This window comes from Brachycentrus maculatus, unplaced genomic scaffold (assembly GCF_059751285.1).
Source record: "Brachycentrus maculatus isolate JH-2025_06_01 unplaced genomic scaffold, ASM5975128v1 h1tg002496l, whole genome shotgun sequence".
Classification (NCBI taxonomy): Eukaryota; Metazoa; Arthropoda; class Insecta; order Trichoptera; family Brachycentridae; genus Brachycentrus; species Brachycentrus maculatus.
The window spans coordinates 12255-25004 of NW_028282974.1; the positions used below are offsets into that span (position 1 = coordinate 12255).

The 12750-nt window shown below is 28.7% G+C and overlaps 1 protein-coding gene across 1 annotated transcript; it reads left to right on the forward strand.

The window, feature by feature from the left end:
* The first annotated feature begins 3117 nt into the window (after positions 1-3117).
* Positions 3118-10110, forward strand: LOC148298158 (kappaPI-actitoxin-Avd3c-like). Its single transcript, XM_088277093.1, has 4 exons — positions 3118-3444; positions 6655-6730; positions 7744-7853; positions 9066-10110. The coding sequence occupies exons 1-4, from the start codon at positions 3357-3359 to the stop codon at positions 9071-9073; spliced, it is 282 nt and encodes a 93-aa protein (XP_088133219.1). The 5' UTR covers positions 3118-3356; the 3' UTR covers positions 9074-10110.
* Positions 10111-12750: the final 2640 nt, after the last annotated feature.

Here is a 12750-nt window from a genome sequence, read left to right on the forward strand (position 1 = left end):
TTTATGAGGTGAATTTGGTTTGTAAAAGAAGCAGAGGAAGACCGAGAAAAACGTTGCATGATTGAGTCTTCAAACGCTTCGGCGTAGTTAGGTCAGGAGTCGGAATAATTAGCTGATATGTATGAGGAGATGCATCAATCTGGAAGAGGCGAAGATTGTTTATTAAAAACAGATTGGTGTGGCGTTCTATTATCTCTGCCTACCCCCGCGGAAGCGGCGTGATGCTTAGTTAGTCAATTAGTTAGCTAGATAAGTGATTTGAATATTTAAACTTGTTTTTTATCAGAAGCCTTCAGCGATTTCGTTATATTTACGATAGTTCGTTGTATTTTTTTTCCTGTACTTCAAAACGTTTATTATCATCATTCGCTGAGCTCAAATGTTTTATTTTCCATTTTGTTATCAAACAAACATAAAAATGTTGACAATTTTATTGTCAAGTGTTGTTAATTGATTATTATCCTTGAAGTCTACCTAACGATCATTTTACCGTATAATATAAAATTTTAAGTGAATTTATCAGAACTACGACTATTTGCTAAGTCATTGAAATATCTAATTAGAAGTATAAAAATATATATATATATATATATATATATATATATATATATATATATATATATATATATATATATATATATATATATATATATATATATATATATATATATATATATATATTTATATATATATATATATATATATATATATATATATATATATATATATATATATATATATATATATATATATATATATATATATATATATATATATATATATATATATATATATATATATATATATATATATATATATATATATATATATATATATATATATATATATATATATATATATATATATATATATATATATATATATATATATATATATATATATATATATATAAATATAAATATATATATATATATATATATTTTTATTTTATTTTATTTTATTTATTTACGGTTCACAAACAATGAAAAACATATTACAATAAACGAAATACAGTGCAATACAGATAGTTTTGATGTTTTTCATCAATTACATGGGAACACAACAAGCTTACAGAAACAATAAAGGTGCAGGTTAAACACATATATAAACAATAGTAATTTGGTGGTAAAAAAAAGGGTAGTAACAATTAAAAGTAATGAAGTAAGAAAAATAAAAATAAAAATTAGAAGTAAAAATAAAAAGTGAAATTAAACTACGCTACATAAGGTATAAAATTCAAGACTCCACCAAATTGGTGAAATCAATTTGAAATTGATTTCACCAATCCGGTAATAGTCCTCTTGTATTTCTCCGTGCCATCATTAAATATGTCGATGGTCACATTATCAGTATTTTCTAAATTATTATTATATATATATATATATATATATATATATATATATATATATATATATATATATATATATATATATATATATATATATATATATATATATATATATATATATATATATATATATATATATATATATATATATATATATATATATATATACATATATATGTGTATATATAAGTAAATTTATACTATATTTTGACATTCAACAAAGATGAAGAAGAGTATGGAAGTCATAGCCTGGTTTAAGTGATCACTTTACACACGTGAAACATTCAATAATCTACCCATGATTGACAACCAAACAATTGTATACTCGTATATGATCCGATTTCGAAACATTGTACCTGAACATCTTAGAATTTCACTAGAGACATCTATTGGTGAGAAAAAAATATGAAAAATAAATAATATAATTGGAGATAATCCAGATTTATTTGGACGCACTAAAAATGATGTAAATTAATTATTCGATCTTGTTTACATGCAATGATCTTGGATTCGTGTCATATGTGGGTAGATGATTAATAGATTTTGAAGTATGGCAGAGTATATTACAAAAATAATACATGTGTTCTTTAGTCTTTGCGTGTTTGTTTTGAATTTTTCTTCTACATTTTGGTCGGATTTTCCTAGATTTCGTATTTCCGGGGTTCCACTGTATTAATAAAAAATAAACAACTTTTATTTTCACGCTTTTCTTATCATTCACTTTGTGTATAAATTAATTAGAAATAATTGAAGTCTTACCCATAGTAAATAACCAATTAAATTAATATTCTCAATATTATTAATATTTAAAGCATTTACTTTGTGGTTAGTCATTTTTACTTATTTATTTTTTTACAAAAATGTTAATAAAATTAGTATATAACCACTCACCGAGATTTTTACGTCTACCGGTTTCGAGACGTACCCGTCTCTTCGTCAGGACAATCACTAACACAGCATGCAAACAATACTACCCTTCACCACCATAGCACCAAAGTGTGTAAATGGGTGTGTGTAAATTTGAGTGTGTAAATGGTGCTATGGTGGTGAAGGGTAGTATTGTTTGCATGCTGTGTTAGTGATTGTCCTGACGAAGAGACGGGTACGTCTCGAAACCGGTAGACGTAAAAATCTCGGTGAGTGGTTATATACTAATTTTATTAACATTTTTGTAAAAAAATAAAAATTAAATTAATGTCTTCTTTCTCTCTTTCAAAATTTATTTTTGTCTTAATGTCGGACCATAACAATTTCATTTTAATCTACATTTGAACTGATGATGGAATGATTATTCCGAAACTGGTGGTCACGAAGTAGTATTTTTAAAGTGGTATTAGACAAATAATAATAATAAAACCCTTACCGCACCCCAATGGTGCATAGGGCACTGCTTCATATAAACGCAGTGTTATCTCGATCGATTACACATGAAGGAAAGGTGATCAGCCCTCCACTTCAGGTACCAGTACAGTGTAATATTGAATAAATATTAGAGTGAAAAAATCACTTATATTTATTAGACCCCCCTGGGAATCGAACCCGGGACCTCCAGAACGGTAGCCGAGCATGCCGAGCGTTAGACAAAGTGAACGATAAATGATAACATGAGTTTTATATTACCATACCACAAAGTTAATAATACATTTAAAATACAAAATATATTTTTTAAAATAATTATTCTTTTTCTGATGGAGAGCCACTGCTTGTTAAAACGGATAAACCCATTCGACTACATATAGTATATAAGAGAGAGACAATTTGTCGTCATCACTCATTTCGCGATCAGTACTCGAACGATATATACAACATACTAGTACAAGTTTATATGTTTAAAAATATATATGTAAAACAATTATAAAAGTGTGAAGTGAATTTAAACCATTCATTAACGCAGCATAAAACCATACTTTCATTAATAGTAAAAAAAATTATAAAAGAACAACGAAAATCCGCGATAAATACAAATTGTTTTTAAATTAAATAAAGTAAAGGCGTTTAGTTTTTAAAAATGGCACATAAATTTGTATTTTTTTATTGTATTGTATTTTTTATAGTTTTATTGCAAATTTCAACAGCTGTTGAATCAACTCCACAAGGTAAGTTTTTTTATTATTTTTTTAAGGATAATTACATAAAATACAACATTTTGAGTGTGTCCAAATACTTGTTAACAAATCTGGATTATCTCCAATTATCAGAGTTATTTTTGATAACTATTTTACACAGTTATTTTTCTAATATTTTTCTTTTTGTCCGCCTCCGTAGTGTAATGGTCAACATGCTCGGTTACCGTTCTGGAGGTCCCGGATTCGATTTCCAAGGGGGGTAAAATAAATATTAGTGATTTTTTTCACTGTCATATTCATTCCATATTACCCTGGACTGGTACCTGAAGCGGAGGGCTGATCGCCTTTCCTTCATGTGTAAAACGATCAAGATAACACTGCGTTTATATGACGCAGTGCCCTATGCTCCATTGGGGTGCGGATAAGGGTTTTATTATTATTATTATTTTTCTAATATGTATATTAGAAAAATAACTCCAATAATTGGAGATAATCCAGATATGTGAACAAGTATTTGGACACACTCAAATGTGGTAAATAATTTTCTTGGTCAAATTATAAGCTTGAATAATAAAAATGAAAATGATGTTTTCTGGCGTTTCTCATGTGTGCGATTATAATCCAGGATTCGGACCTCACATACTAATAAAAGAGTTTCTGCTCAGTAAAAATCTTATTTCATCTCACCAATAGATGTCTCTAGTGAAGTTCTAGTGATTGAAGAACAAGGTTTCTAAATTGGTTCATATATATAGAACTTCCAAGAATTTGAGTAGTGTGGTTGTCAATAATGGGTAGAATTGGTAAATGTTACACGTGTTTGTAAATGCCCAGACTTTCATATTCTTCTTCATCTTCGATTAGATGTCAAAAAATGTTACGATAATTAATAGGTCATTTGTGTCGCTTAGTTTCAAAATCCACCAAATCCATGTAAGTCGATTTTACAAAAAATGCAAAATTCTCTGAGTAACATTTATGTTTAAAAAATTTGTCCACCTTTAAATGAAATATTATGAAATTGAGAATTATCCAGTTTTTTTAGAAAATTCGTCAGTATTTTTTAAGAAAACGATGTTTTGTGGTAAAAAAAATATTGATTTAACGGATTTTGATACTCACTTTAGGATCTGACGGGTTTTGATATTAACATTGAAGGATGTGGCGGACTTTGCAAGTTTTTACAAATTTTGTAAAAAAAATTCAATCAATTTGTGGAAGTTTTCATATAAAAAAAAATTACAAGACCAATACGGTTTTTTAAAGAGATTCATGTAGATCTGGGTGTAAAATATTTGTAAATGGGGATAATAGAACAAGTAGGCGATTTCGTTTATTTGGGAAGTACATATGTTTTCTAGGGATGGAAAGATTGATAACGATATATGTAGAAAGGAGAGCGAATGCTGGGAACAGAGTGAATGGTGCACTGAAATAAGTAATAGCAAATAAAAACTTAGTGAAAGCTAAACTGGCAGTACACAACCGAGTCCTGGTTCCAACCCTAATGTTCCAACCCTAATGGAAGTGAATCATAGAGTTAGCAAAAGAAGGATGAATATGGAGTCGGAATGCGATCCCTCAGACGAATGTGTGGAATAACGATGTATGATGGATGTTCGAATAGTAAAATAATGAAAGAATGTAAGGCTGCGATAAGCATTATCGATAAAATGTGACATGTGGAACGCATGAGTGAAGAAAGAAAGGTGAAAATAAAATTATGAGGCGAATGTATTTGGAAAAAGAGCAGAGGATGACCGAGGAAAACTTGGCAGTTCAGGTATGTCAAATATTTGGCGGTGAGCGGACAGGTCAGGAGTAGAAATAATCGGTGTGTATGAATGAGGAGATGCTTGAATGTGGAAGAGGCGACTAATGTTTGCAAAGACAGAGTGGTGTGGCGATTCATTATCTCTCCGTGGTAGTTATATTGGGTTGATGCAAAAGTTTTGACCGTTTTTTACATTTTTTAATTTTTTTATTTTTTTTTATGTAAATTATTTATTTAATAAATTATATAATTTCTATCAGTTCTTATAACCTTCTCACATCTTTCTATCAACTTATTAATACCAGTAGTAAACAATCCCGTGGATTTTGATGCGAAAAATTAAGTAAGGGATGTTTTTACCTGCTGTATTGTATAATTTTTTTCATCATTAATTTTTTTTTGCAGTGATCGGAATAAATGAAATTCAGAAAGAGCAAGATCTGAAAAATACGGTGGATACTTGTTAACATCCCAATTTAACTCATTTAGCTTGTGTTGGGTCATCACAGCCACATATGGTCGCGCGTTATCTGGTCTATCCTTTTGAAGGTCCATGTTCAATTTGGATAATTGCTGACAATATCATTCTGCTGTACTTGTCTTATCATGTTCCAAGAGTCCAAAATACACAATACCGTTATTATTCCACCAAACACAAAGTATAACCTTTTTTATGGATTTCGGCCTTCGAAGTTGTTAATGGGGCTTGTCCAGGAATAGCCCAATGTCTTTTTCTTGTCACGTTGTTGTACACGACCCATTTCTCATCTCCCGTCATCAAACGATGCAAAAAAGGTTCATGTTTTTGTCTCGCACTCAAAACAACGCACGTTGAAACACGATCCAATAAATTGGCAGCCGACAATTGATGAGGTATCCAAATGTCGTACCGCGAAACCATTTCCATACGCTTCAAATTTCTTATTACGGTTATTTGGTTGACTCCCATCATTGACACAATCTCCCTGATGGTTAGACGTGGATTGGAGTCAATTATGACTTTTAACTTGTCGTCATCAGACTTCAATGGCCGCCCGGTATGTGGTTTATCAATGAGTGAAAAATCTCCAGATCGGAATTTTGTAAACCATCTTCGTACCTGTCGAACTTTGATGACATCTGCTCCAAACACTTCACAAATGTTTTTGGTTGCCACACTCGCGGTATTGTCTTTACGGAATTCATAAAGTAAACAATGACGTAAATGCACTTTATCGAGCGACATTTTGAAAAAATACAAGGGGTCTCTACTGTACTCTGGCTAGGCCAAAACTGAATAGAAAGTAGAGGGAAAGCATCCTTTATACAATGAAATCATAAAAAAGAAGATACTATTCATAATTTGTGAAAAAAATTTTTTTTACCTGGGATCATAAAAAAACGGTCATTACTTTTGCATCAACCCAATATATAGATCTATACATGAATTTATTATTCCAATAATTGTTTTCTTCTTCTTCTTCTAGGATATCAAGCCAGTACCCTTCCGGATATATGCTTGTTACCAAAAGTAACAGGAGTGTGTAGAGCAAGGATGATAAGGTATTTGAAGCAATTATTTTTAAATTTTATATATATATATATATATATATAGATATATATGTATATATATATACATATATATATATATATATATATATATATATATATATATATATATATATATATAAATATATATATATATATATATATATATATATATATATATATATATATATATATATATATATATATATATATATATATATATATATGTAAATTTTGTCCGCCTCCGTAGTGTAATTAGAGGTCCCGGGTTCGATTCCCAAGGGGGGTAAAATAAATATTAGTGATTTTTTCACTATAATATTTATTCAATATTATTACCCTGGACTGGTACCTGAAGCGGAGGGCTGATCACCTTTCCTTCATGTGTAAACGATCAAGATAACACTGCGTTTATATGACGCAGTGCCCTATGCATCATTGGAGTGCGGATAAGGGTTTTATTTTTATATATTTATATATATAAATAGAAAGTATACAATTTTCATGATATTTTATTTCATCAATAAATAATTTTAACGAGTATCCTTAGGGATGTTTATATGAATATATCTGTTATTCTTTTCTGGATTTATTGGTGCTTTGGGCACTTCATAATAATAATTAGGTGATATATTCAATTCACATCACTTTAGTCGAATATTAATACTAGAAAAGAAATTTTAAACTTAATATCAATTTATTTATAGTTTGCTATTATGTGTATAATGGAAACTAAATATGGTCCAAGGAATGTAATAATTAAAAAAATACTATTGGAAGCCTTAACATAGATTGAACTATAATAAAATAAAGATAATTATAAAATTCATTGCTTTTATATTTTGAATATTAAAAGCATTAACTTTTTGGATCATAGTGATATTTTATTTTGAGAAATAAAAAGACTTTTTTTGTTTTTTTGATTCACTCACATTGTTATTAAAAACCATCTAGACTTATTATTCTTCATCTTTAATGAGATGTCAAAAAATAATATATATATATTTTTTTCTAATTTTCTTTTTTAGATGGATGTACGACCCTGCAGTAAAAGGTTGCGTCGAATTCGTGTATGGAGGATGCCGGGGAAACGCTAATAATTTCATCAGTAAAGAAAAATGCGAAGAAGTTTGTCATGGTAAATATAAAATCCTCCCTTAGTTTTTCCCTCTACCTCCTTCCCAGTGGCGTGCCTAGGGTTTACCAGTAAGACAAGCCCATTATTTTTCACATTCGTGAATACATGATATACCTATAATTTCTTCACCTCATATCATTCCCAGTATAGTAAGCACCCAGAAAGTATTATAAATATAAACAATGTATTGCAATCATTGTAAAAATATGCTAACATGTAACTTTTGTAAGGTATAGCCATCACCTTGAAATAAAGAAAATGTTCACTGAAATAAAATATCTTCCTCAGATATTAACCATAACCAATAAGAACCATCACCATATAATGGCATGCATAGTGTTTAATAATCATGTAAGCGCGCGATAATTTAAAAATAGTCATACATTAATTATGCATTTTTAATAATTTGGTCTAGATTTAGTCATTTTTATTTGGAGTTGTTAGGCAAGCCGGACTTTTGGGCTTCTAGGGAAGTACCGCCACTGCTCCTTCCCTTAACTCCCTTTTTCCTGTGCCTTCCTTATTATCATCAATTTGTAATTTGTTTTTTTTTAATGTTAAAGTACTATCTAATCTCTGATTGCAAACAGCTATATATGGTATCAAACGTTTTCACCAATTTCACTAGTCAGCTTTTGGTTGGTTGGAAGATATAGCTTTTTAGCAATAAGCCCGCCAATGTTAATTTATTTTCCGTACATAAAGTTTAAATAAATAAAAAAAAAATAATAAGTAGGTCCTCAACAAAACGTTACATTTCCATGATAAATTTTAAGTAAACAGGAATTCTACTGCTACTACTACTATCACTAGCATCACGCCGTTTCTCCGCAGGGGTAGGCAGAAAGTATGGAACGCCACACTCTTCTGTCCTGACATACACTCCTCGCCTCCTTCACATCCATACATGGATGCTCTAGTCATACATGCTCTCCAATTACGCAAACTTTTGATACCACCAGATTTTAGGTTCTGATTGATCTGATCGTGCCAAGTCTTTTGCGGCCATCCTCGTTCTGTTATCCCGCTCACATTCGCAACATATATTTTCTTTGTCATTCTCTCGTCATCCATTCGCTCCACATGTCCATTTCATCTTTAAAAAAAACTCTTCCAAATCTTTTCAATAATTTCTTGTTCAGCCTTACATTCCTTTCTTATATGAATATAGTATATTTATATACATATAATTGTGTGTGATTTTTTTTTCAGGAGTTTAACTTCAATTCTACGACGATGAAAGTTGAATCATATCTCCACCGATTACATTACCGTGTTAAAATACTTACAATGATTTGTTTGTATAAATTTAACAAAACATAATGTATAACATACATAAAACAGGATGAAAACTAATTGAATCTTGAATGTTGACTGAGAAAAGACAAATGTAATAATTTCAACACTGTTTTTTGAAAACTCGAAATATATATATATATATATATATATATATATATATATATATATATATATATATATATATATATATATATATATATATATATATATATATATATATATATATAACGTGGTAATATATTCTTTTGTAAATTGGGTGTAAATAATATGTAAAGTGGGTGTATAATAATAAAATAAACAATGTGTTGCTTTGTAATTAAAGAAACGACAATAAAAGCTTATTCTCAATTAATCTTTACAATAATTTTTATATATATCTGATTCTGACAGTTAATAATATTATATTTTTTCTATCGGATCTCTTTTGTTTAATTCTGTGCGACGCATGCGACATCTGGTGGTAGAACTGTTTTATGTAGGTACTATTTGTAAGTCCTTAATAAAATGTATAGGTAGGTACCTAGTTATTTTATTACATATATATATATATATATATATATATATATATATATATATATATATATATATATATATATATATATATATATATATATATAAATATATGTGTTGCTTTAAATTGTAGGGTAGATTATATATTTTCATTAATTGATTCGGCAGTCAATTTGTGGTAATATCTTTTCATTTTAAATTTATGATTTATATGGTAAATACCACTATTTCTTTTTTAAATCGATTTTTTAAACCTTTTGTGACTCATCGATGAATTCCGATTCATTTTCAAATACCGTATTTAATGCGGAATGCATCGAAACACGTGTCATAAGTGATTTTTAAAAATAGCGATTTTTACCAAGTAAAACTTGAATTGAAAATTGATAATAAATGTTTGATGTTGTAAATATGTACCAAATTATAAATAAACGTACAAAAATAACAACAGATATTTTATTGTTTTTTATATGTAACTGTTTTGTAATAGTATTTATTTATTTACTATTAAAAAAACAAAGATATTTATATGTTTTCTTGAATGTTTTTCGCAGATACTTTGTGGCAGATTTTATAAACTTTATAAAATAAAACAACTTTGTTTTAACCATTTTTTTTTAATTATAAGTACACTTTAACCTATAGGTTTCGACAAGAACATTGTCGTCATCAGGGATTATTAAATTCTAAACATTAGAAACATTAAAATACTCATAATTAATTACATTCCCTTACCAAATCTTCCACACAATCCGTAAAAAACCGGTATGTTAAAGTGTAATAATAATATAAAAGTGGTTAAAACAAAGTTGTTTAATTTTATAAAGTTTATATTTATATATATTTATATATATATATATATATATATATATATATATATATATATATATATATATATATATATATATATATATGTATATGTATGTATATATATATATATATATATATATATATATATATATATATATATATATATATATATATATATATATATATATATATATATATATATATATATATATATATATATATATATATATATATATATGTATTCACGAATTTTCATTAAATGTGACATTTTTACAAAGATTCCAATTTAAAAAAAAAAGGTTTTAGATGTCTCAATTTGAGATAAAACATATTTTGTTTGTATAGAAAAGAAGATGGACGTTTGATCATCCCAAGACTTACGACTTGGCATTTGGCTGGCTATAGAGATCACCTTATCAACTTGTGTAAGTAATATATGCGTCACAATATATTTTAGACTGATGGCGACACTATCAACTATACCAAATTTCCTTTCAAATCGATGAAATGAGAACATGCATGTAAAAGGAATCCACTAGCATTGCATACACCATTTATGTTATAGTATTTGACAGTATTGACGGATCTTATGGTGGAGTAGTGGGGTGATGTGACAGACTTGCGCAAAGACATTCATTTTTCATAGCTCCAAAACTGTTCAACTTATTCCACAAAGACTATTTGTTAGATGTTAATTCCCTAAGTTCGTGTAAATTTAAAAATTTGCTTAGATTATTTATAGAAGAGACAGATTTAAGCTCCTTTTTCATTTAGCACATGATCGCTAGCTTTTACTTTGTCATCTTTTTTATGTTTTTTAAGTTTTAATTTAAAAAAAATGCTGACTGTGAGTCAAGTATTTTTTTTTGTATTTTAAATTAAGTTTTTTGTATTTTGTATTAACTAATTATACTTAGAAACCTATTATACCCTTATACCCTGTTGTACTATGACTATTTATTTTGTATACCCACACACAGGTCATGCCTTTATGGGATCTTTTTTTGTATTCATTTTTATTTTTTATTAATATTTTTTGTTTTTGAATTTGTGTAATGCAAAAGAATTTAAAATAAAGAAAAATAAATAAATAAATAAATTTGGAAAATCCAAAAATCAGTCTCGCTGCTGCGTTTAACACTGATTGCAGTCGAGTCATCTATGTAATAAGATAACATCTAATAACAATCGAGTCATCTTAAAACAATAGTTTGGTAGACCATTACAATAATCGAACCCTCTTTTGGCGTAACGGAATGCCTGTTGACGACAGTCAGCAGTCCGCCTTCTCCTGAGGAGTGAGCAAATGCTGACAAGTTCCTGACTAGCCCACACTAGATTATCCCTCCTATTCCCAACACAGATTAAAACTAAACATTTTTTTAAGTTACCAGAAACAAAAATCCACTTAATGACCTTGTACATAATAAGCGAGGTAAATAATAAATGCAGCTCCCATCTAAAAAAAACACCTCATACGAGGGCATAATTTAGAAGAGATTTGAAATAAAACAGTATAAATATGAAGTTGTTTTTCTGCCTTTGTTACTAAAATTGAAACTACGGTCCCAAGTTTTCAATTTTCTTACGGTTTTCTTTTCAAAATACTGCATTTTTAAAGAGAAATACAAATAAACCACAAAAGATTACTGCAACTGGGAAATATAGAATTAACGCTTGGGTGGACACTGCACCCAACAGCTAAGAGAAGAAAAAAAAATAAGAAAGAGTAATGAAAAACAGAAAATCTTGACGTTTTCGATGGAAAAAAATATACAGTCCTGAAAGAAAAGTAAAAAGGGTAGAAGACTAATAACGATCGAAAAATCCAGCGCGGTACTAAGGATTTGACATTTCTACAAGACCATTCAAATTTAGTTACATTTTTGCTCGCTAGGGTGGCGAAATTTACGTCAGGATTCGAGATTGGGAGCAGTTATGCGAAAAACGACTATAAAAGAAATACTTATTTCATCAGAATGTGGGCACAGTGGTGACAGCAACATAGCCGCAATTGTATATATACCCGCATAGTCTGGCAAGCTACATTGTAGACTATTCTTTCCTAGAAACCAGTCACTCACTTAGAGGTACCTACCTAGCAATACTTATTTTTAATAAACCAAAGTACTAGTGAATTACCGATTATCTTTCACTGCCTTAGTACATAACAAAAACCATTATGAATAAAATAAAGTATAAAAAATAAAACACTTTTTACATTTTTTAGTTCAATAATGCAACTACAACTAAATAGTTGTGTTTGCATTATTATTTA

What these genes read in the sequence shown, in the direction of transcription:
- LOC148298158 (XM_088277093.1), top strand. Translation starts at nt 3,357, where the DNA reads ATGGCACATAAATTTGTATTTTTTTATTGTATTGTATTTTTTATAGTT. An exon ending in TGTTGAATCAACTCCACAAG is followed by an intron (nt 3,445 to 6,654) that starts GTAAGTTTTTTT and finishes TTCTTCTTCTAG; the next exon opens with GATATCAAGCCAGTACCCTT. An exon ending in TGTAGAGCAAGGATGATAAG is followed by an intron (nt 6,731 to 7,743) that starts GTATTTGAAGCA and finishes TTTCTTTTTTAG; the next exon opens with ATGGATGTACGACCCTGCAG.